Source organism: Protobothrops mucrosquamatus, unplaced genomic scaffold (genome assembly GCF_001527695.2).
Source record: "Protobothrops mucrosquamatus isolate PMUCROS unplaced genomic scaffold, P.Mucros_1.0 scaffold1252, whole genome shotgun sequence".
Taxonomy (NCBI): Eukaryota; Metazoa; Chordata; class Lepidosauria; order Squamata; family Viperidae; genus Protobothrops; species Protobothrops mucrosquamatus.
In genome coordinates, this window is record NW_015387458.1 from 9,694 (window position 1) to 34,935 (window position 25,242).

The 25,242-nt window shown below is 44.9% G+C and overlaps 1 protein-coding gene across 1 annotated transcript in view; it reads left to right on the top strand.

The window, feature by feature from the left end:
* TBC1D8B (TBC1 domain family member 8B) overlaps window positions 1-24,882 on the top strand; it is a 28,048-nt gene extending 3,166 nt beyond the window's left edge. The window contains exons 2-21 of the mRNA XM_015821101.1: window positions 4,331-4,441; window positions 5,759-5,877; window positions 7,881-8,106; window positions 8,632-8,872; window positions 9,595-9,802; window positions 10,882-11,049; window positions 11,716-11,865; window positions 12,813-12,963; window positions 13,521-13,735; window positions 14,420-14,537; window positions 15,554-15,839; window positions 16,830-16,959; window positions 17,472-17,570; window positions 18,009-18,077; window positions 18,520-18,760; window positions 20,095-20,160; window positions 21,124-21,207; window positions 22,331-22,381; window positions 23,105-23,202; window positions 24,363-24,882. Coding sequence (XP_015676587.1) covers window positions 4,331-4,441; window positions 5,759-5,877; window positions 7,881-8,106; window positions 8,632-8,872; window positions 9,595-9,802; window positions 10,882-11,049; window positions 11,716-11,865; window positions 12,813-12,963; window positions 13,521-13,735; window positions 14,420-14,537; window positions 15,554-15,839; window positions 16,830-16,959; window positions 17,472-17,570; window positions 18,009-18,077; window positions 18,520-18,760; window positions 20,095-20,160; window positions 21,124-21,207; window positions 22,331-22,381; window positions 23,105-23,202; window positions 24,363-24,752 — 3,221 coding nt within the window. The 3' untranslated portion in view covers window positions 24,753-24,882. The remainder of the gene's footprint in view (window positions 1-4,330; window positions 4,442-5,758; window positions 5,878-7,880; window positions 8,107-8,631; window positions 8,873-9,594; window positions 9,803-10,881; window positions 11,050-11,715; window positions 11,866-12,812; window positions 12,964-13,520; window positions 13,736-14,419; window positions 14,538-15,553; window positions 15,840-16,829; window positions 16,960-17,471; window positions 17,571-18,008; window positions 18,078-18,519; window positions 18,761-20,094; window positions 20,161-21,123; window positions 21,208-22,330; window positions 22,382-23,104; window positions 23,203-24,362) is intronic.
* Window positions 24,883-25,242: the final 360 nt, after the last annotated feature.

A 25,242-nucleotide genomic window follows, 5' to 3' on the forward strand; every position in this document is an offset into this window, starting at 1 on the left:
AGTTCCTAACCTTGAACAGGTCCACAATTAAGTTCCTAACCTTGAACAGGTCCACAATTGAGTTCCTAACCTTGAACAGGTCCACAATTGAGTTCCTAACCTTGAACAGGTCCACAATTAAGTTCCTAACCTTGAACAGGTCCACAATTGAGTTCCTAACCTTGAACAGGTCCACAATTGAGTTCCTAACCTTGAACAGATCCACAATTGAGTTCCTAACCTTGAACAGGTCCACAATTGAGTTCCTAACCTTGAACAGGTCCACAATTGAGTTCCTAACCTTGAACAGGTCCACAATTAAGTTCCTAACCTTGAACAGATCCACAATTGAGTTCCTAACCTTGAACAGGTCCGTGGCTAAGTTGCACTAAGCCCCATGAAGTTTGCTTAGCTAGGCCTTCACATCTGGATGAATGGAGCCATCATAAGTTTGATGGTTGTTGCTCTCTGCAACCCTGTTCAATCGAAGCTTGTTAAAACCACGATTGAGTTTAAAAACCAGAGTCTCAGCTTGAGTCGTTTTCTCTGTGGCAAGCTCTTCCTGATTGTCAAAACCATTTTCGTCAATGCGTCTTGACCTGCCATAGAAGGAGAAATATTGCAGGATTTGTCCTTGGGGTGATCTATGTCTCTTGTTGTACTAGTACAAATCAGGTGTTGCAGTGTTCAGAGTTCAAAGTGTGCTGTTTATTTTGTGACGGCTGGAATGCAAAAGCCACGTTTGCTGGATATGGTTGATATCAATCTCACTGGGAGTTGGAAGGGGGGTCCACATTGCCTCAAATGACCGAGGCAGCCGATCCTTGATGTGAACAATCCAGTTCCTTTTGTCTATTTTAGCACAGATTGTTGACTGAAGCCCAAAATGATAACCCAAGTGGTTTTGTTGGTGGTTACAACTATTTCCCTTCCACTTGTTGTGTGGCAGGTGACGTAGAACGGTGAACTAGATATTGCATGCAAACAGAGTAGAACATATCAAGAGGAGGTACGCAGCCTTCCAAGCTTGCTGGTATTTTGTGTGTGTGTGTGTGTGTTTTTTTAAAAAATAAAGACTTCCACACATTCAGTTCAGCTCCTGGTAATTTCATGGTTTGCAGTTTTCAAGGTTGCCATACATAAATAGTTTCGCCTTAGCATCTTCCAAGATGTTCCCAGTTGAACTTCTAGTCTGTGGCTGTATTTCCCATTCATAAAATCCAATCCAAGGTCGCCAGATGTTGCCCACTGGCTGCAGGACTCCAAAATTGCTGCCGTTTTTAACCGGACAGAAAGGGAAATTACTGTACATCTAGAGACTCGTTTGGTTAAGAACATGTTACGTTTGCTTAAATGTCAATGACATCCCATCCCTGTTTTCCCTCTGTTCTTGCTCTGCAGTATTTGGGAAACCACCATTCCCAGATTTAACTGTTGGTTGATGCCAAGTGTCATGTGTCAACATCAGAAGAGGGAAAAGCGAGGAAGGTCCCATCTGTTCTGATGGGCAGGACCTTCCCAACCAGGTGCCTCCACCTGTCTGATCTCAAAAGGTTAAGCGGGCTTGGTGGCTTCTTGAATGGAAGATCACCAGAAAAAAATCAGGGAAGCAAGATAAATGGACAAAGTCCTGGAGGAAGGAAGAAGACCATGGAGGACCTCTTAAATTAGCCGGTCAGGAAAGCTACTTGGGTGGGACACCATGAAGCAGGGGGAGATCCAGGGATGTTCTTTCATCATTAAAACATTGGCCATCTCTCTGTAGGCCACTTAAGCAAAGGTATATTTTCTGCAAGCCTGAGAAGGGTGCAGAATTGACCAATTCATTCTCATAAGTCCTATAAAGATGACAGATAAGGCATTGGCCCGATGGAACTGACATTTTCTAAGGTCTTACATACATTCTGTTTTGGTTTTTTCCCTGCCACTCTTTCGGAGGTGAGAAGGTTTGCAGCCAGCCTTTTCTCCAGCCTTTGAAATATTAATGGAAGGCCTTGGCTCTTCAAAAGTCAGGCTCTTCTAAGTGTTTGCTGTTAGCCTTGTTCCAGGGGAGACGTCGCGAAAGGAAAAACAAGAATTTAGCTAAGGGTGCTGGTTTTGAGTCACAGGTTTCCTTTATGACTAATACTGCGGATTTACAAAGCTCCCTTCAGCCAGTGAAAGTCAGTGGTGATCATATTTCCCTGCAGATCCCCTTCTTCCATAATTCATGTCCTGCAAGGTAGTCATTTTGCCTTTTTAAAAATAACACAGATTTCACCTCCTCCTTCATAGGCTCCCATTTGCCTAGGAAGCGTTTTGGAGAGGAGGCAGGAAAACGGTTCCCATTCTGAGCCCAAATAGGAATCTTTAGACTGACTCAGTTTCCCAGTTTTACTTCTGGATCGATCTCCAAAGACCTCCGGAGATGGTTGCTGAAGTGTCAGTTTTAATATTGAAGGAGACAGCGATAAAACCCATGTCTAAGCCCGTATTTACAGTTGAAACGTGACGTTAGATATTGATTCTCTCCTTCCTATCCTTTCCTGCCCGGATCATAATGTATTTATCTTTGGATATCTCACCGGCTTTTATTTGTACGCGTCCAGGCGACGGATAGGAGGCTTCTGTTTATTTCCTGCTCAACACCCACTTTACGAATTAAGCCTCACATACTTACAGAAGGAGACAGCAATTAAATCCACCTTATAGTGAATCAAATACAGATAGTCCTTGGCTTAGGAATTAGGAATTTCTGCTCCTCGGCGAGCCAGGGGTTGAGTGGCTTTTGCCCCCATTTTTACCACCTTCCCACGTGAATCACTGCTTGGGTTAATTTAGTAACACGGTTGTTGTTAAGTGAATCCGTGTCCCCCATTGACTTTGCTTGTCAGAAAGCCGCAAAAGGGAATCACATAACCCGGGACGCTGCGACCGTCATAAATATGAGTCAGTTGCCAAGCAGCTGAGTTTTGATCACGCGGCCACGGGGATGCTGCGATGGTCGTTAAGTGTGGAAAATGGTCATAAATCACTTTTTCAGTGCTGTTGTAGCTTTGAACGGTCACTGAGGACTCCCTTTATAGTTTGGTTTTGCTACAGTTCTACTCTACCTGCTCATTTGTGGCACCTGTCAGCCAGAGAATTGATATCCAGGCTTATGATTTAGCGTGACGTGCATCATTTCTCTGAACTGGGCCAGTACCTGCCACGCTCCCAAACTTTTGGAGGCTTTTTTTTATTGCTATTTGTTTTTCTTTTAACTGCTAATTCTCTCCCTCGCACTGGGTGTGTGTTTGCAAAGGTTTTACAAGACCGGTTCTGTTCATCTTCCAGCGAATTGCAAATGCCGGTGAACCATGAAACTTAAATCAACAATCTATTTATAATGCAGAAATACGGTAAATGGGGTGAAGGGTGGGGGGGGAGAGAGATGGAGCATGAAGGTGAATAATTAGAAACTCACCAAGTTTATCTTCTTTGCGTTTCTGGTTAAAAAAAAACAACACCTGCTTCTTTGCAATCCCTCGCTTCAGATCAGATTCTAATTTATTCAGACCGATTGTATAACTATTTTTTCCCGCAACCGTGCATGAAAACGCCATCATTTTTAACAATTTGATTCGTTCCATACTGGCCACATGGTGGAACAAAAAATATACACATCCTTGACAAGGAGCAAAGATTTGTGGACACCGTTTCTGCGCCTTTGTTGTTTTTGCTGGCTTCCTCGTTGAATAAATATTTATTTTTAAAGAACTCAAGTGTTATCCTGTTGTTACGACCTGCTTTGGGATGATGTAAATGGGGAGGAGCATTTTAAATGTTCTTGGTTCATCAAATTAAAAAAAAAACATGTACTGTATTTCTCTTGGCCAACTGCTAAGGGGAAGTTTTGCTTATATAGCCAGTCCTCAACTGAGGCCAGAATTTCTGTGGCTAAGAGAAACCTTCCTTCAGTGAATGTTGCCCCATTTTATGACTTTTCTTGCCACGCGGTTGTTAAGTGAATCACTCCAGTGATTAAGTTAGTAACGCGGTTGTTAAGTGAATCTGGCTTTCCCATTGGCTTTGCTCGTCAAAGAGTCACAAAAGCTGAGGGTCGTTAAGGGGAAAAGAAAGGAAATATTTAATGTAGTAAATACTACATTGTCCTAAAAATACTTGTATGTCATTGAGTTATCAATGAATGCAGCCGCCACGTTGCTTTTTAAATAGTTAAATGTAAAATTAGAAAATCAATAAAACATTTTAAAAAAAGAATCCCTCGTTTCTCTTCCCGCGTGTGTGTGTGTGTGTGTGTGTGTGTGTGTGTGTGTGTGTGTCTTGTGCCCTTGAGGAGAGGCCCTGAACTTTGACCTTGATCTTGCAGGTCTCCTGGTTGGGACGTTGGATGCTGTTCTGGATTCCACATCCAAAGTGGCTCCTTTCCGTATCTTGCACCAGACCCCGGATTCTCAGGTGTACTGGTCTATTGCGTGCGGTAAGTACAATACATTCTTATGTAGAATAGAATAACAGAGTTGGAAGGGACCTTGGAGGTCATCTAGTCCAACCCCCTGCTCAGGCAGGAAACCCTACACCGTTTCAGACCAATGGCTGTCCAGTCTCTTCTTAAAAACCTCCAGTGTTGGAGCATCCACAACTTCTGGAAGAAAATCGTTCCACTGGTTAATTGCTCTAACTGTCAGGAAGTTTCTCCTTAGTTCTAGGTTGCTCCATTTATTGTATTATTTATTTACATGAAGTCCTCGGCTTACTACAGTTTGTTTAGCGACTGAAGTTACAATGGAACTGAAAAAAGTGACTTATGACCATTTTTTTCACACTTACGGCCGTTGCAGCATCTCTGTGGTCATGGGATCAAAATTCAGATGCTTGCCAACTGACTCACATTTATGACAGTTGCAGTTTCACAGGAAACTGACTTTCTGACAATTAAAGTTAATGGGGAAGCCAGGTTCACAACGACCTTGTTACTAACTTATCAACTGCAGTGGTTCTCTTAGCAAATGTCTTAAACAAATGTCTCACTTAACAAATGAGACAAATGTCTCACTCAACAAGATGCTCAGACTCTAGAAAGAGTACAGAGAAGAGCAACAAAGATGATCAGGGGACTGGAGGCTAAAACATATAAGGAACGGTTGCTGGAATTGGGCATGTCTAGTTTAATGAAGAGAAGGATGAGGGGGGACATGATAGCAGTCTTCCAATATCTCAGGGGCTGCCCCAAAGAAGAGGGAGTCAAGCTATTCTCCAAAGCGCCTGAAGGCAGGACAAGAAGCAACGGATGGAAACTAACCAAAGAGAGAAGCAACCTAGAACTAAGGAGAAACTTCCTGACAGTTAGAACAATTAGCCAGTGGAACAACCTGCCTCCAGAAGCGGTGAATGTGCCAACACTGGAAGTTTTTTAAGAAGAGACTGGACAGCCATTTGTCCGAAATGGTATAGGGTTTCCTGCCTGAGCAGGGGGTTGGACTAGATGACCTCCAAGGTCCCTTCCAACTTTACTACTACTACTGTTACTATTATTATTATTATTATTATTATTATTATTATTATTATTATTATTATTATTAAATTGCTCACTTAGCAACATGAATTTGGGACTGAATTGTGCCTGTAAGCTGAGGACTGCCTGTATTTATATCCCTACCTTTATTATTTTTACACCCAACTCAAAGTGGCAAACGTATCCAACACACCTTTTTCCTCTTCCTATTTCTCCCCCCCCCCCACAATGACGTAAGCAAGCATCAAATATATTTAATTCCAATCCAATTTTGTCGCTCAGGGGCCAGCAGAGAAGAGATAACAGAACACTGGGAATGGCTAGAGCGCAACGTCATGGACACTCTCTCCGTGTTTGACTCCAACGAGGACATCGTAAGCTTCGTGCACGGGAAAATTCGAGTACGTAGAGCACATCGTGAGTAACTTGCGGCTGGGGTTTCCTTTCGCCCTGGGAAGCATTGTTGGGAAAGAGTAAGAAAGGGGTCGACAAGCAGCTGAATCTCTGATGATGACGTTTGCCGGGCCAGTTTGGCACATCAGTTCTAGCATCCGTCTCAATCCCAAAATTGCTTTTTTTTTTTCCCCAAAAGTCAACTGGACTTTCTTTGGGTTTTTTTTCTTTTCCCTTGAAAATGTTTAGCTTCTTAATAATAATAATAAAGTTGGAAGGGACCTTGGAGGTCATCTAGTCCAACCCCCTGCTCAGGCAGGAAACCCTATACCATTTCGGACAAATGATTGTCCAGTCTCTTCTTAAAAACTTCTAGTGTTGGAGCATTCACCGCTTCTGGAGGCAGGTTGTTCCATTGGTTAATTGTTCTAACTGTCAGGAAGTTTCTCCTTAGTTCTAGGTTGCTTCTCTCCTGGATTAGTTTCCATCCGTTGCTTCTCGTCCTGCCTTCAGGGGCTTTGTGGAAAATAGCTTGACTCCCTCTTCTTTGGGGCGGCCCCTGAGATATTGGAAGACTGCTATCATGTCTCCCCTCGTCCTTCTCTTCGTTAAACTGGACATACCCAATTCCAGCAACCATTCTTTATATGCTTTAGCCTCCAGTTCCCTGATCATCTTTGTTGCTCTTCTCTGCACTCTTTCTAGAGTCTCAGCATCTTTTTTACATCGCGGTGACCAAAACTGGATGCAGGATTCCAAGTGTGGCCTTACCAAGGCATTGTAAAGTGGTATTAATACTTCACGTGATCTTGATTCTATCCCTCTGTTAATGCTTCTTATCCAAGAAGCTTCTTTGGTTCGTGTTCAATTCTTCAGAACTGAAAAAGCTTTTTGGATGAGAAGCGAAATGTTTTCAAGGGGGGGAAAAAAAACCAAGAAAGTCCAGTTGCCTTTGGGGGGGGGGAAAGCACCTTTGGGACAATCATGAACTGAAGGATTGAGACTCTCCGTAGACATCTGTCTAAATCTGCTAAAGCGGCATTGCCTTATGCAATTTCTCTGGCACAGAGACATGAGTTGCATTTTATTTGATCCTAGCGCCTACTTAGAAGTAAAGTTCATTGTTCTTGGTGAGGTTTACTTCCTCATTGGTGACTATAAGACAGCAGAGGTTTTTTTTTTATTAATTTATTACTTAATTGCCTGGCAAATGTAAACCCCCATACATATCAACCTAGAAGGTCGTCCCTTTTACAGTGGATCCATTCTGCTTTCTCCCAGGTAGATTACACCTGGGATAGCAGGCTAAGATTTCTTTTTCTCTTCCAAGGGACCAGCTCAGATCTGATGCAAGATGGTTCTTATTGTTTCAATGGGATTGTCTATTTTATTATCGTTGTTTCTCTACTTTCCAATTATCCAACCCATCTTCAGATCCTGCGGATGGTCCTCAACTTATGATCATAGCTGAGCCTCAAACTTTTGTTGCTAAGCAAGGCAGTGAAGGGAGTCTATGGAGATTGAGTATTCAGTTGTTCCTCATTTTACAACCTTTTTTTTGCCAAAGTTGTAAAACGAATCACTGCAGTTGTTAAATGAATCTGGCTTTCCCCCACTGACTCTGCGTGTCAGAAAGTCACAAAAGGGGATCACGTGACCCCGGGACACTGCGACCGTCATAAATAGGAGGCAGTTAAGTTGCCAAGGGTCTGAATTTTGATCACGTGAGCTTGGGGAGGCCACAACAGTCGTGTGAAAAGCGGACATAAGTCGCTTTTTTCAGTGCTGTTGTAACTTCAAATGGTCACTAAGCGAATCATTGTAAGTAAAGGACTATCTGTACTTCCCAGCTCCCTCACCCATCTTTAGTTCCTGCTTCCATGTTTCTTCATATTGGAGGCCATGATGGCGATTGAATTTTGGCAAAGAGACTTTAATTCCCACTTCAGTGAGATTACTTTTGGAAGCTCTGGGCTGGTGTTTATTAGTGTCTTGACTCCCTTTTTTTCAGGGCTTAATTGCTGAGGAGGGTAAAGGGTCTTTGGTCAAGGAAGAAGATCCAGAGAAGTTCCGGGAAGCCCATCTGAAGTTTGAGAAGTGTTTTGGGTTGGCCGAACAAGAGAAGCTCGTGACTTACTACTCGTGTAGCTACTGGAAGGGACGGGTGCCTTGCCAAGGCTGGCTGTATCTGAGCACCAACTTCCTCAGCTTTTACTCGTTCCTGCTGGGAGCTGAGAGTAAGTAAAGTCATTCATTTATTTTATTCCAAATGATACGGCCGGCCATCTCGTTATGACGACTTAGGGCGGTGAGCAACACGCAACCGAGTGAAAATAAAAAACTTCCTCCGAAGAAAATTAAACTATAGATCAGGGAGGACCAACCTTGAAACTTTAAGCCTTGGCTTAAAGTCTCTTAAAGTCTTAATGACTTTATCTGTGTCCTCATCATCTATCTCCAGTCTACAACACAGTCCTTTCAGCAGTTCCAAGAAGACTCCACACCCATTTGACACAGGTAAATCTCCAGGTGTCCTCAACGACTCTCTAAAAGAAGGCAAACGACCGGCTGTCTGCAAGGAGTATAAATCCTTCCATTCCCCACCATCCAGCCAGAGCTGAAGAAGCTTCTTGGATGAGAAGCGAAATGTCTTCAAAGAAAAACAAAGAAAGTCCCGTTGCTCCTGGAAAAGCACGACCTGGATGACTGAGAATCTCCGTAGACCTTCCAACTCCATTATTCTGTTGTTCTCCCCTCTGCAGTCAAACTCATAATTGCCTGGGATGAAATCTCCAAACTTGAAAAGACCTCCACGGTTATCCTGACCGAAAGCATCCACGTTCGCGCCCACGGAGAGGACCATTACTTCTCCATGTTCTTGCACCTTGGTGAGACCTTCCTCCTGATGGAACAGCTGGCTCTCTACGCCGTCCGGAGACTCTTTGACAAGGAGGGGTTTGAAGCTGACCCCATCCTCTGCGACCCCTTGCAAATCACTAAGAGGTGAGTAGAGGGGACAGAGGAGAGAGAGTGACCTGTGTGGGGGATTTAAAAAAGTTATTTGGATAAACAAAGTGGGCAGGGCTCAATTGTAGAAGACTTGCTTGTAGAAAGTGCCAGGTTGGATCCATGCTTTTGGGTGTGGTTTGCCTCCTATTGATCTAGGAATCGGAGACTTCATTTTCTGTTTTGGATTAAGGTCCACAATTATCCCAGGTAGGAATTTAGAGCTCATTTATAGGTAGTCCTCGACTTACGTTCATGTAGCGACCGTTCAAAGTTACAACAGCACTGAAAAAAGGGACTTAGGACCAATTTTCACACTTACGACCACAGCAGCCTCCTTATGGTCATGTGATCAAGATTCGGATGCTTGGCAACTGGTTCACACTTACGACGGTTGCTGTGTCCCGGGGGTCACGTGATCTCTTTTTGTGACCTTCTGACAAGCAAAGTCAATGGGGGAAAGCCAGATTCACTTAACAACCGGGTTACTAACTTCACTGCAGTGATTCACTTAACAGCTGTGGCAAGAAAGGTCGTAAAGTGGGGCACAACCCACTTAAGAAATGTCTCACTTAACGACAGAAATGTTGAGGTCAAATGTCATAAATCGAGGACTGCCGGTGCTTAATTTCCCAAATTGGAATGAAGGAACTGTGAATGCCGGGGTGTTTAAAGGGAGACTCGGCTTTGTTCAGAATCTCCTTCTCTTTTGGCCGCAGAGGACTGGAGAATCGGGCCCACAGCCAGCAGTTCAACGCCTTCTTCAGGCTGCCCAGCGAGGAGACGCTGCGGGAGGTTCACGAGTGCTTCCTGTGGGTGCCCTTCAGCCACTACAACACTCTGGGGAAGATGTGCCTTTCAGAGAATTACCTCTGTTTTGCCAGCCAAGATGGCTGCTTGTGCTGTGTCATCGTCCCCCTGAGGGAGGTAAGGCGAGCAGACATGCAGGTGAAATCTTGGATGGCCAGGGTCTGGTCCTTCTTTGGCAAGCAATGGAAGGAAGGAAAAGGAAGGAAGGAAGGAAGGAAGGAAGGAAGGAAGGAAGGAAGGAAGGAAGGAAGGAAGGAAGGAGAGATGTGGGAAAAGGAAGGGAAGGAAGGAAGGGGAAGGGAAGGAAAGAAGGAAGGAGAGATGGGAATGGGAAGGAAGGAAGGAGAGATGTGGGAAAAGGAAGGAAAGGAAGGAAGGAGATGGGAATGGGAAGGGAAGGAAGGAAGGAAAGAAGGAAGGAGAGATGGGAAAAGAAAGGGAAGGAAGGAGATGGGAATGGGAAGGATGGGAATGGGGAAGGAAGGAGATAGGGAAGGAAAGCAGAGAAGGGAAGGAGGGAGGGAGGGAGAGGGGAGGAGGAAGGAAGGAAAGAGATTGGAAAAGGAAGGAAGGAATGAGGGAAGATGGAAGGAAAGGAGAGGAAAAGAGTGTGAGAGAAGAGACCAAAATATAATTGCAGAAAAGAGAAAAAACTTGACCAATTATCCTTCTTACAGAACACTCTTTAATAGAATCCTTGCTCTGTTCAAGAGAAATATTTCCTGATAGTAGGTGGAAGAATATTTGATAGCATAATCCTATATCCCTCCATGGAAGCTGGTGGTCTTAAGGTTAGGGTCTCCAGGTTGGCCCCTGAGTCCTGGCACAGAGATGGGGAAGCTTGGTCAGCTACCTACACATTGCTGTGTTGACATGAACGTCCTGTTGTGTTCCCAACTTTCCTCTTCACTAACCAAGCTGAAGATTGTCTTGAGTGGCAGGAGACGCTAGTACCAAACTGGACCAAACACGGTCAAGGAAACAGGCTGAATGTTTGGATGGATATCTGGAGATACCCAGCAAGCCCTACTTTCATGGTTTAAACATGGCTACCCTGACAGCAGAGCCTCATCCTGCTTTTCAGAGGATCGGGGCGTTTGAGACGCCTCTATTTGACCTCGTGGGACCTTGCAGGTTCTCGGTCTGATGACCAGCTGAGAGGGTGACTGGAGTCTCTTCCTCTCCAATGCTCGCAGGTCATCGCAGTTGAGGTCACTGACCACGCCAGCAAGGCCCTCAGCATCGCTACCAAAGGAGCCCGGGCCTTCCGGTTCTCGGAAGTGAGAGACTTTGAAGCTCTGGTGTTGAAGCTGAAGACCAGGTACAATGCGGCACCAGGCCCCCAACACAGCACGAGTGGAGAGGTAAGGGCAAAATGTGCCTATTCCTGGTTTGCAGTGCCTGGAAAAGGGGTCTCCGTGGAGTAGAGCTCTCTTTTCTTTGCCTGAATGCCCGTGGAACTCTCTGCCACCAGATGCGAGGGCAGCCACCCGCAGAGAAGGTTTCTCAAAGGCCAGTTCAGGGAGGGAAAAGCTCTAAATAAGGACACTGTTAGTCTGCTTATCAAAAATTGGTGCCCTATCTCACTTCTCCTGCGATAGGTATAAACTGGGCAGGGAGAATACCTTTGTGCTAGTGCAGTTAGCCATGTTGGGGTTAGAGTGACCTTTGCACCAGCATTCACACAACAGGTTCATCTTGGTTAGCTTACATTTCAGTTATGGTTCCTTTCTTCGTTTTTCCTGGCTTAGAATCTCGTGCGAGCTCAGCCGGATTCAGGGTTGGGTGTAGAGCGTTGTGTGAATCCATTAAATTGGGTCAGTTGGGTGACCCAATGCCTTCTGTTATAGGCTGACCACAGTTTTGAGGAAGGGGGAGGCCCTGCAAAATGCAAAAAGGGAGCCCCACCTTCCCCTCTGCAGCAAAGGTTGCACTTCTGCAGGGTTTAATCCTTTGCTGGTTTGATTGGCGCTCTGCTCTTCTTCTCTAACCAAGTTCTATACCTTGGTTTCTTCTGATGCCTCTTGCAGGTCGGGGTTAGCCCAGAGACCCCCCCGGTCTGGGAGGACTACGAGGGGCAGCCGATGGCCAGCCACAAAGGCAGCAGCGCCACGGTTAGCACGGAAGCCCTGATGACCGTTTTTCACCCTCAGGATGCAGAGAACCTCGATTCAAAGATGGTAAGAAGAGATCCCGGTTCTCATCAACATCAGGAGACCGGTGGCAACGTCTCCCTTTCGCCCTGCTTTGCTGAGTTTTTCCTTTTCATATGGAGCTTCTGCCATCTTGGTGGCCCAAAGTCTTGGATCTTGGAAGAGATCCTTCCTTGACCTTCTCTAGTTCCAGAAACGTCCAATTGGGTCTCCTACCAAGGTCATTTAGATGTTCGACGTTTGGGTTTCTCCTACTATGAATCTGTCCCTCTCTTTAAATATGTCCTGGGTTAATTTTGCTCTGGGTTCAACACAGTTTGCCTTATTTTGTGAAGGCCCATTACAAATACTGAAGACAAATACTATACAGGGAGTCCTTGACTTACAACAGTTCATTTACTGACCGTTAGAAGTTACAACAGCACTGAAGAAAGGGACTTATGGGCGTTTTTCAGATGGCCGTTGCAGCCTCTCCATGGTCACATGATCAAAATTCAGACACTTGGCAAATGGTTCATAGTTACGACTTTTTGCAGTGTCCCGGGGGTCACGTGATCCCCTTTTGCGACCGTCTGACAAAGTCAACAGGGAAGGCCGATTCACTTACTAATTACTAATTTAATAACTGCATGATCCTGTTAAGAAGTGTGGCAAGAAAGGTAAAATGGGGCAAAACTCACAACTGTCTCACTTAGCAACATAAAGTTCATGCTCAATTGTGGTCATAAGTCAAGGACCACCTGTATTTAATCTTGCCAAGAGCATTTAATGCGTAGCCATCTATTTTTTTTTAATTCTGGGATGGAGCCTTTTTATTTTTGCATTATCCTGTCTCTCTCTCTCTCTCTCTCTCTCTCTTTTAAATAAATTCCCATTGAATTTTGAACCCTAACATAACCCCCATTGAGGGTGTCCCCGGCATTTTGTGATTGTGCTCAAGTGGCCTTTTGACACCCCCCCCCTTGTTCCATTAGTTAAAAGAAAAAATGAAAGAGCAGTCCTGGAACATCCTTTTCATAGAGTGCGGACGGGGCGTGAGTATGTTTCGGACGAGGAAAACCCGGGACCTGATTGTCAGAGGCATCCCTGAAGTCTTACGAGGAGAACTTTGGCTTCTGTTCTCAGGTATGGTCCATGTTTGGAATAATGGAAGTGATGAGATAGATTGCTCCATTTATAGACTGCCTTCCTTGGAAGCAATTGTACCCAAGTAGACTTGAGGGAACATCTCTAGATGATCATCCCAGAGGTGCTTTTTTCAGGAGGCAAGTGGACTTCCTTGTTTTGATTTGAAGGCGTCTCGCTTCTCGTCCAAGAAGCTTCTTCAGCTCTTCAGCTTCTTGGATGAGAAGCGAAAGGTCTTCAAAGAAAAACAAGAAAGTCCAGTTGCCCCCTGAAAAAAGCACCGTTGGGACAACCTTGACCTGGATGACCGAGAATCTCCATAGACATCTCTAGATGACCCTTTCCAGCAGGTTGCATCCAGACACGTTGAGTAGCGGAAAAGTCCATTCTCCTTCAGGTCCAGCTCAACTCATTGCTGGCTGAGGAATTCTGGGAGTTGAAGTCCACAAGTCTTAAAGTTGCCAAATTTGGAGACCCCATGATCTATGCAAAGCTCTGGCATTCAAGATACAATTGCAACTTTCCTTTTCCTCTGTGCAACTTACACCCCTGGACAGGTGCTGTCAATGACATGGCAAGCCATCCTGGCTATTACTCGGATGTGGTGGAGAGATCTTTCGGGACGTGCACTCTGGAGACAGACGAAATCGAGCGGGATCTGCGCCGCTCGCTGCCCGAGCACCCCGCCTTCCAGAGCGACACGGGCATTTCTGCCCTCCGGAGGGTCCTCACTGCCTACGCCTACAGGAACCCCAAGATTGGCTATTGTCAGGTAGGCTGTGCCTTTGGGCTCCCAACTTGGCTTACGTGGTCCAAACCAAAGTTTGGTGCCTGTATTTGTGTAGGGCTGTGGATGTGTTTCATTAGTGCCGTGGTGACGCAGTGGTTAGAATGCAGTATTGCAGGCTGACTTGGCCCACTGCCAGCAGTTCGATGCTGACCGGCTCAAGGTTGACTCAGCCTTCCATCCTTCTGAGGTCGGTAAAATGACTCAGATTGTTGGAGGGCAAGAGGCTGACTGTGTAAACCGGTTAGAGAGATCTGTAAAGTCTAAATCCTATTGCTATTATACAGGTAGTCCTTGACTTACAACGAGTCACTTAGTGACTGTTTGAAGTTGCAGAGGACCCTTCTATACAGATAGTTCTCCACTTACAACAATTCATTTAGTGACCATTTGAAGTTATGTCACCGGAAAAAGTGACTTATAACCATTTTTCCATGCTTACAAGCGTTGCATAACCACGATTTACATAAGTAAATGTTTTTACTTTCCTCTAAAGCAAAAATATTGCTCAGTGTAGTAATTGGTGACTCCTACGCAAGTCTCTTCACAAGCCCTGCAGCCGCCCCACAGTGGCCGTGGGCCCTGATGCAGAAATATCATGTCAGCGAGGTGACGCCGAGAGGACAGAAGGCCAAACTAACCGTAATAATAATTGTGTTTGTTTTAAAGGCCATGAATATATTAACGTCGGTGTTGCTTCTTTACGCCAAAGAAGAGGAAGCATTTTGGCTGCTGGTGGCTGTCTGCGAACGGATGCTGCCTGATTATTTTAACCGCCGCATCATCGGTACCGTTTTGTTTTCGTTGGGTTTACTGTGATGATCGCTTTCATGAGGGGTGGGAGCAGAGATAGGAGAGTTGGAAGGGACCTTGGAGGCCCTCTAGTCCAGCCCCGTGCTCAAGCAGGAGACCCTATACCATCTCAGACAAGTGACTGTCCAGTCTCTCCTTAAAAACTTCCAGTGATGGAGGCAATTTCTGGTGGCAAGCTGTTCCCCTGGTTGATTGTCCTCGCTGTCAGGAAGTTTCTCCTTAATTCCAGGCTGCTTCTCTCTTTGGTTAGTTTCCATCCATTGTTTCTTGTCCTGCCTTCAGGTGGTTTGGAAAATAAGTGGAACCCCCTCTTCTTTGTGCTGCCCCTCAAATACTGGAATCCTGCTGTCATGTCCCCCCCCCCAGTCCTTCTTTTCTGATTAGTTTCCAAATTGTTGTTTCTTGTTCTGCCTTCTGGTGCTTTGGAAAATAATTTGACCCCCTCTTCTTCAGAAATCGTGGGCGTTCCATCCCTGGAGATTTTTAAGATGAGGCTAGACAGTCACTTGTCTGAAATGGGATAAGGTCTCTTGCTTGAACAAAAAGACCCCCAAGGTCCCTTCCAGCTCTATTCTAGTCTTTGTGGCAGCTCCTCAAATACTGGAATACTGCTATCGTGTCCCCCCTAGTCCTTCTTTTTTCTAGGCAAGCCATACCCAACCGTTCTTCATAAGACCTTTAATCATTTTGGCACTTCTTCCAAGGTCTCAACATCTTTTTTGTAATGTAGTTTACCAAAACTGGATGCAGGATTCCAGGAGTGGCCTTACTAGGGCTTTATAAAGCGGTACTAAGACCTCACGTGATCTTGATTCTATGCCTCTGTTTGTACAAGCCAGGATTGTATTGGCATTTTTGGCTGCTGCCGCACACGGCTGACTCAGGTTTAGGGGATCGTCCACGAGGACTCCAAGGTCCCTGTTTTTGAGTTTATAAAATGTGGGTTTCTGAGTTTGCGTCTGCTCCAGCGTAACCAGACGTCTCTTTCAGGTGCCTTGGTAGATCAGGCTGTGTTCGAGGACCTGATCCGGGACTACTTGCCGCAGCTGACGGAGCACATGACCGACATGACCTTCTTCTCCTCCGTCTCGCTCTCCTGGTTCCTCACCCTCTTCGTCAGCGTCCTGCCCATTGAGAGCGCCGTCAACGTGGTGGATTGCTTCTTCTACGACGGGATCAAGGCCATCCTGCAGCTGGGCCTGGCCGTGCTCGACTACAACGTGGACAAGCTGCTGGCCTGCAAGGACGACGCAGAAGCCGTCACGGTCCTCAACAGGTGCTGGTGTGGCGGCTGCTTGTGGGTTGATGGTAGCTGTGTTTGCGTTTAGGGCTGGGCTACAGGTTGTGCAACGGTGTGGGCGTATCTATTTGTTTTCCACCTTTATTATTTTTACAAGTGAGGCAGTGGACAGATCCAACAGACCTTCCTCCTCATCTTTTCCCCACAACAACAGTCCTGTGAGGTGGGCTGGGTTGAGAGAGAGAGGGACTGGACCCAAGTCACCCAGCTGGCTTTCATGGAGAAAGCAGGACTAGAATTCACAGTCTCCTGGTGATTAGCCCAAAGTCACCCAGCCAGGTTTTATGCCTAAGGCGGGATTAGAATTCTCTGTCTCCTGGTGATTGGCTCAGAGTCACTCAAGTGGGTTTTTCATGCCTAAGCCAGAACTAGAACTCCCAGTCTCCTGGTGATTGGCCCAAAGTCACCCAGTCGGCTTTCATGCCTGAGGCAGGACTAGAACTCCCAGTCTCCTGGTGATTGGCCCAAAGTCACCCAGTCGGCTTTCATGCCTAAGCCAGAACTAGAACTCCCAGTCTCCTGGTGATTGGCCCAAAGTCACCCAGTCGGCTTTCATGCCTGAGGCAGGACTAGAACTCCCAGTCTCCTGGTGATTGGCTGAAAGTCAGTGGGTTTTCATGCCTGAGGCGGGACCAGAACTCCCAGTCTCCTGGTAATTGGCTGAAAGTCAGTGGGTTTTCATGCCTGAGGCGGGACTAGAACTCCCAGTCTCCTGGTGATTGGCCCAAAGTCACCCAGTTGACTTTCATGCCTGAGGCGGGCTAGAAGTCTCAGTCTCCTGGTGATTGGTTGAAAGTCACCCAGTTGGCTTTCATGTCTAAGGTGAGACTAGAACTCACCATCTCCCGGTTTTTTTAGCCTAGCACCTTAACCGCTAGACCAAGCCGGCTCATAATATGGGTGTGCACAGAGCGGTTAATGTGTGCAAGGGAACACAATTCACACAATCCTTTTCCTTGAATCAAGGTTTTTTGAGAGTGTGACCAACAAGGACAGCCCACTACCTCCAGCGGTTCAGCAGGCCTCCGGGATGAACGAAAGCAAAACCCCTCACCCCAGAGTGGACATCACAGACCTCATTCGAGAATCCAACGAGGTTTGTTCCACACTTTCTCCTCCGCTTTCGCCTCAGAAGAAGAATCGGTCATTTGTTGTGTCGCGGCCTGCAGAATTAAGCCGCCCTAAGGGTCCACTTCTGGGTGAAGACCTTTCTTCCTAAAAATGAATATAAAGCAATATAAGCCCAAAATTAATCAGATGGGGCTGGGGGGAGACCTATCAGGGTGATAATTGTGCTTAAAAGGATGATTGAAGTCGGGAGCCACAGACATAGCCACTTGGTCTCAGAGTTTGACAGTTTTGTGTGTGTGTAGATGTGTTGTAGTTTGAAATCTTGGAAGGAGTGGCCTTCTGCGCTCTGACTGTCTGGAGCTTCAAATAAGATTCATAAGATTTGGAGTGGTGAAGATGATGGAGGAGGAGGAGGAGGAGGAGGATAGGAAGAATAATCTTGGAAACCTTCAATGCTGAAGGAGTTGGCTGTTTGTGCTGTAGGTGTTGTGCATTCAACCCTGATAAGCAGTAAAATAGCGTCTTGGTCTCCTCCAGAAATACGGTGAAATCCGATTTGAGGAAGTGGAAAGCATGCGACGTCGCAACAGACTGTATGTCATCCAAACCTTGGAAAACACAACTAAGCAGAATGTGGTGAGTAGGTACTATAGTTTGTCTATATCAGGATTCTGGTCATTGGTTTTGTCCTGGTATTGAACATAATTTATCATTAAGTATCAATTGCTCTCTGTTAATTAGATAGATAGATAGATAGATAGATAGATAGATAGATAGATAGATAGATAGATAGATAGATAGATAGATAGATAGATAGATAGATAGATAGATAGATAAAGAAAAAAGAAGGAAGAAGAAAGAAAGAAAGAAAGAAAGAAAGAAAGAAAGAAAGAAAGAAAGAAAGAAAGAAAGAAAGAGAAACACAGGCATAGTCTCACACCCAGTTACCTAGAAGACTTTAGTTAACTAGAAAACCTATTAATTACTTTGATTCATCCGTTGAAATATACAGCTAGGACAATCCCTCAAACATCCAATCTTAACCTGACTTTCTTTCCTGTCGTCTGTTCTCAGCTCCGGGTTGTCTCCCAAGATGTGACTATCAGCCATAGCAACCTGGAAGAACTGTATGAATTATTCAAGGTAACATCTTGGTTGTCCTCGGCAAAAGACTTTTCATGTCTGTCTGACGGTCATGACCTCTAACAGACCTAATCAGCCATGGGCATTCATTGAATGAGTTGGGCAATCCTTCCATTCCATTCCATTCATTCATTCATTAGCTGCTATGATGAAGATGAAAGAAAAACAGATCTTCAAATTGATGACCTTGAGCTCCTGAATGTTTAATTTCAATAAGTAAACATCTGGTGATCTTTCCCAAAGGGGCCACCTCTGGAGTTTCAGAGATAGCATAATTGTCTAGGTAGAGGTTAAGGCTATGAGTTTTAATTGCCAATGATTTTCAACTTTTAGCACTGGATAATTCTATGGGAAAACAACTTGATGTTTCTCAAATTGTCCCCATGTGATCTGATGACATTTTGCTATCATTTATTTGGGTCTTTCTCTTGTTTTTGGTCAGAAAGAACATTTTCTCTCCTGTTACTGGAAACCAAATAGTCCGGCCCTAAAGCACCACGATGCCAGCCTGCCCTATCTGGACCAATATCGGATCGACTGTCAGCAATTCCGAATCTTGCACCATCTCCTGAGCCCGTGGGCACATTGTGCCAACCGAGATTCCTTGGCTCTGTGGACCTTCCGGCTCCTGGATGAGAACGTTGACGGCCTGATCAACTTCAAAGAATTTGTATCCATTTGGGGTACGGTCACAAATACGTCCCAAGCTAAGAGATCTGTAGAGTTAGCATTCGGATAAAGTCCCCTCCCTAAGTGAGATCTGGCTGGTGTAGATCAATTCAGTGACTATGGAGCCAGTTTTCAATTATTCCTCAATAATGGAATCCCCATGGTATAAAAAAGATGTTGAGCCTCTAGAAAGAGTGCAGAGAAAAGACAGAAAGATGATTAGGGGACTGGAGGTTAAAACCTACGAAGAACGGTTTCAGGAATTGGGAATGGCTAGTTAGCAACTAGCAGGGCTCCAATATTTGAGGGGCTGCCACAAAGAAGAGGGGGTCAAGCTATTCTCCAAAGCATCCAAAGGCAGGATAAAAAGCAACGGGTGGAAACTAATCAAGGAGAGAACCAACTTAGAACTAAAGAGAAACTTCCTAACAGTGAGAACAATTAACCAGGAGAAGATCTTCAGAAGTTGTGGGTGCTCCATCACTGGGGGTTTTAAAGAAGAGATTGGACAGCCACTTGTTATAGGGTTTCCTGCTTGAGCAGGGGGTTGGACTAGAAGACCTCCAAGGTCCCTTGCAACTCTGTTATTGTGTTCTATTCTGGACATTTAATAATAATAATAAAGTTGGAAGATACCTTGGAGGTCATCCAGTCCAACCCCCTGCTCAGGCAGGAAACCCTATACCATTTCGGACAAATGGCTGTCCAGTTTCTTCTTAAAAACTTCCAGTGTTGGTGCATTCACCGCTTCTGGAGGCAGGTTGTTCCACTGGCTAATTGTTCTAACTGTCAGGAAGTTTCTCCTTAGTTCTAGGTTGCTTCTCTCTTTGGTTAGTTTCCATCCGTTGCTTCTTTCCTGCCTTCAGGCGCCTTGGAAAATAGCTTGACTCCCTCTTCTTTGTGGCAGCCCTGAGATACTGGAAGACTGCTATCATGTCCCCCCTCGTCCTTCTCTTCGTTAAACTAGACATCCCCAATTCCAGCAACCGTTCCTTATATGCTTTAACCTCCAGTCCCCTAATCATCTTTGTTGCTCTTCTCTGTACTCTTTCTAGAGTCTCAGCATCTTTTTTACATCGTGGTGACCAAAACTGGATGCAGTATTCCAAGTGTGGCCTTACCAAGGCCTTGTAAAGTAGTATTAACACTTCACGTGATCTTGATTCTATCCCTCTGTTAATGCAGCCCAGCACTGTGTTGGCTTTTTTGGCAGCTGCAGCACATGGCTGGCTCCTATTTAAGCGATTGTCCACTAGGACTCCGAGATCTGATCATCTCCATTACGTATGAACCTCCTTGGATGACCTCTTTGCTTTTATTTATTTTTCCTTTCTTCCCTTTTTATTAGATGTCCTTTATCATGGAAGCTTCACCCATAAGCTGACCCTGCTTTTCAAATTGCACATTCCACCAGGTGAGTCATGTGGAGGTATTGTGTTTAAGTCCTTGCTTTCCATGTTGAAAACCATCCAGGTCAGTTGGAACCATGTGGGACCCAAGGTGAACTCCTTCCCCAGCCAGGAAACCCATTAACCAAGGACATCATCCTTCATCCCTAAAATGCTATTTATTTCTTTTTAAAGTAGGACGAATAAGCAGAGGCTGAGACAGGAACTCAAGACACATACATACACTCTGTCTCCTGCTTTTGTGAAGTTTAAAGCCAGCTTTGAATCCTTGTGACTTCCTTTTTTAAAAAAAATAAATTGTAGGTTTTAATAAATAACATGGTTTTAGTACAGTAGCATTTATGCAGTACCGATTGAAGATTATTGACACTCTGCTGTTTAAGTTATTTAAACTCAATATAAATTACTTAGATTTCAATAGTGCATTGAGGGTAAAGAAAAGAGAAGAAGGTATTATATCAATATTATTTACAATTTACAATATTTATAATATTAATATACGGTCAATGTTATTGGCCATGAGATTATTTACCTTTTTCTTCCAGAAATGAATATAACGTTAGAAAAAAAATTTCTGCTGCACAGATTGTACAGCATCGTATTGTTATACAATAAAAGTTTCAGTTGAGCTCAATACTCAAGATTAAAGTCTAGACTGTACTGTTATTTAATTTGTTTGTAATGTAGCAAAGGAAAAAAATAGATAAGGATAGCAAATTCAACAATCATCAAAATAGTAGAGAATAACGAAAAAAAGAGAAAGAAAAAACATTATTTGGTTTTTAACTTCCCCTCTTCTATGCAAACTGCCAATTTATAATATCAGATTTAGCTAAAGTTTAAAAAGTTAATTTATACGTTTTTGAAACCCTTTAGAAGTCAAACGGTGGCTATATCTTCCAGGCTGTGTGATGCATTGTATATAATTCTTTTGATTTTTAACTTTTGTTCTTTTTTTCTTTTGACAGCTTTTACCGAAGTGGAGTCGCTGAGCCCTTTTAAAGGAGCTCAACTCTCTAAAGAAGAATTGATCCATTTCAGTCAACTGAGTGGTAAGTGTCAACGTGTCTAACTTCTGCTTGTGAAAGCCAAGGAGGTCGTCTTCTGGAAATTAAAGTGGAGCTGGTCCTTTGCCACTAGCTCAGAATCCGTTCTCTTAAGTAAAAGTATGAGCCGTGGTGACTCCGTGGTTAGAACGCAGTACTGCAGGCTAATTCTGCTGACTGCCGGCAGTTTGGCAGTTCAATTCTCACCAGCTCAAGGTTGACTCAGCCTTCCATCCTTCCGAGGTTGGTGAAATAAGGACCCAGATTGTTGGGGGCAATAAGCTGACTCTGTAAACCGCTTAGAGAGGGCTGTAAAGCACTGTGAAGCGATATATAAGTCTAAGTGCTATTGCTATTGCTAACTCTGCCCACTGCCTGGAGTTCGGTCCTGACCGGCTCAAGGTTGACTCGGCCTTCCATCCTTCCAAGGTCAATAAAATGAGGATCCAGATTGTTGAGGGCAATAAGCTGACTCTAAACCGCTTAGAGAGGGCTGTAAAGCACTGTGAAGCGGTATATAAGTCCAAGTGCTATTGCTATTGCTAATTGCAAGCACTTGAAGAAGTCTTGGTCAACCTTATTGGCAGTGTTAGTGTCATCTTGGGGACCAGGTCATAACTCAATGGTGGAGAGTCTCAAGTTCAATTCTTGGGATCTCTTCACGGAAGGATCTCTGAGAAGGAAAGATCACTTTCTTGCTGTATATCAGGGTCTCTCAACCTTGTCAACTTTAAGAGAGGCGTTGACTTCAACTCTCAGAAACCTTGAAGTTCACATAGCTTAAAGTTGACAAGGTTGAGAAGCACTGCAGTAGACAAAGTACAGCTAGTCTTTGACTAGCTAGTTCATTTAGTGACCGGTCAAAGTTGCAATGGGCCTGGAAAAAGTGACTTCACGACCATTTCCAGCTTCGCCATAGTCACATGATCAAAATCCAGACGCTTGGCAACTGACATGTACTTACAACAGTTGCAGTGTCCCTAAGGGTCACGTGATCACCTCTTGTGACCTCAATTGTGGTCATTAAGTTGAGGACTGCCTGTAAATACTCCTCCTCTACATGGATGGATAATGCATTTAGTATCACGGATGGATCAGAAGTATCTTTTTTCCCTCTTCTTCATCTTAGTTTCCTCTCCTGAAGATAAAGCAGATGCTTTAAAGACAAGTCCTGAAAAAGGTAGGTGGCCTGGACTTAGCCAGAGATTGGAGGTGTACGTTGAAGGCTGCTCATCGTAAAAGTGTCGTATGGAGTGAAATTTGAGTCCACCTTGGCCTCTGTATCCATCCTGCCTTTCGCCTTCATGACCGTCAACGGGCACAGTTTTTAAGAATCTTAACTTTGGGGATCGGAGTTGAGGTTGACCACAGCTTAATTTGCACCCGTTAATGTTCCCTTCTGATGTGCTATTGTCGGCAGTCTTTTTGAGGCCATGCTGGAGGAAGGAAGAAGAAGGAGGCCAAGCTTGTAGGGATTAGCAAGAAATCCTGGTTTGATGTTGCAGGCTGGCCTGAAGAGCGTAAAGTACGAAAGAAAGAGAGGATGTACTGGCGGGTGTAATATTGGAAGCTTATATGTACCACAGAATTACTAAGGGACTCAGTCATCACGTTGTCTATTGAGCACTCGTTTGTGAAAATAGAAAATTAATAATAAAAAAAAAGAGTATAAAGCACGAGACTTTCAGGGTAGCAGGGCAGAAATAGGGAAGCCCTTAGTGATTTTGCAAATTCCATCCCTTCACATCAAGAAGCCCGGCTGAAAGTCTTTCGATTGAGATGGGATGAAGTTTCAGCTGGAAACTGCAAATGCTCCAACGTTACCCAACAGATCTGATTCCTTAGCAGAAACTCTTCAGGAGAACAGCACAATTGACCCATCTGACTCTTTCTTACCAAACAGGGAAAGGGAAAGTGGACATCCAGGCTTACTTGAAGCAGTGGCAAGACGAGATCCTTAAAAAGGAAGCAAGCATTAAGGATTTGCCCCGGATGAACCAGGTGAGAACTTTTGGAAGCAAGTATTTTGTTCTAGTGGAGTATTTTTTTTGTTCTCCTCCATTAATACAGGTAGGGTGGAGGTGTAGCAAATATTGATAGAAGAGACCATTTGTAGCTCAGGATTGAGCTGTGAGGACCTTAGGCCTCTCTGAGCTTGGTGGTTTTCTTGCAGACGTTTCACTACCAGACTAGGTAACATCATCAGGGTTAGGGTTATGATGATAATGACGACGATGCTACTTAGTTTGATAATGAAACATCGGCAAGAAAACAACCAAACTCAGAGAGCACCAAGGTTCCCATATAACAAATTCTGCTAAAGTCTAGAACATCAAAATGTAGTCTTCTCTCAGCTGGAGACCTTTGGTCCTTGGCCTACAAACTCATAAACTCCTCCCAGATGAACCAGGAAGTTTGGAGATCATGTAGATCGTTATTCAATGCATCTTCAGGACACTTGATGGGGAAATCTAGTCAAGACACCCATTTTTATGAGCCCTGGTGGCGCAATGGCTAGAATGCAGTACTGCAGGCTAATTATGCCGACTGCCAGCAGTTCGATCCTCACCGGCTCAAGGTTGACTCAGCCTTCCATCCTTCCGAGGTCAGTAAAATGAGGACCCAGATTGTCAGGAGCAATATGCTGACTCTGTAAACTACTTAGAAAGAACTTTAAAGCATTGTGAAGCGGTATATAAGTCTAAGTGCTATTGTCAAGCAAGAACATCCGATATTAGCATTGTTATTGTCCTTCCTTCCTTCCTTCCTTCCTTCCTTCCTTCCTTCCTTCCTTCCTATTGTTATTGCCCTTCCTTCCTTCCTATTGTTATTGCCCTTCCTTCCTATTGTTATTGCCCTTCCTTCCTTCTTCCCTCCCTCCCTTCCTTCCGTAACACTGCCCACTGCCAGCAGTTCGATCCTGACCGGCTCAAGGTTGACTCAGCCTTCCGTCCTTCCGAGATCAGTAAAATGAGGACCCAGCTTGCTGGGGGCAAGAGGCTGACTCTGTAAACCGCTCAGAGAGGGCTGTAAAAGCACCGTGAAGCGGTATACAAGTCTTAAGTGCTATTTATAAAAAGCTGCTGCAAGCATGGCTTGTTCTGTCGACGCACACACGTACAGGCTTGATCTGAAAAGGTCTCTTCTTTTTCCCTTCCCAGTCCCAATTCATCCAGTTCTCCAAGACCTTGTATAACTTGTTCCACGGTGATCCAGAAGAAGAGCTCCTGTTCCGGGCCATCGCTACAGTTACCGGCCTCCTGTTGAGGATGGAGGAGGTGGGACGAAAGCTTCAGAGCCCCACTTCCCCAGCTCAGAGAGGAACATCTCCCGTGGCTGGTCCTACAGCACCGCCGGCCTCCCAGACGGATGAGCCGGGAGCCCCGCTCTCCAGCTCCATCCACGAAGGCTGGTCGTTCGCTTTTGAGCAGATCCTGGCTTCTTTGCTAAACGAACCTGCCTTGGTGAGGTTTTTTGAGAAACCGGTCGACGTCAGAGCCAAGTTAGCCAACGCTAAAGCCACCCAGTTAAAATCAAGGGCTGGCATGTAAGAACCCCTAGGCTCACTTCTCTTTCCTCTGCATAAAACAATCCGAAACGGGAGATAACGTTGAGCTTCAAGTTCACCCTGAGGATTTAGTCCCATTCCCTTAATAGCCGGGCAGCGTACACGGCTTTATTTCTATTTTTGTGGGGGTCAAGTTGCTTGAAGCACAATTGCACCTAATCTTTGCATTTCAGTACACCAGATTTTATAAGGCACAGCCACCAACACGGGGCCACTTGGAAGGGGGGGGAAATAACCCCTAAATTGTCTCCTCAACAGTACAAGATTTCCAAGTTCTCCCTTTTCAGGCCCCGGTTTTGCTGTGTCGTCTTAACGGGTAAAGGCAGCAATTTTTGCAAAGAGTTTCTTAAAACGTGGAATGTAGGGCTGCTTAACGCATTGAGGGCAGAATCTCTGACCAGTTTAGGACACCTATTTAGGAAAGTCGTTCATTTCAATGGAGGGCAAGAATTTTTTAAAAATATACATTTCTT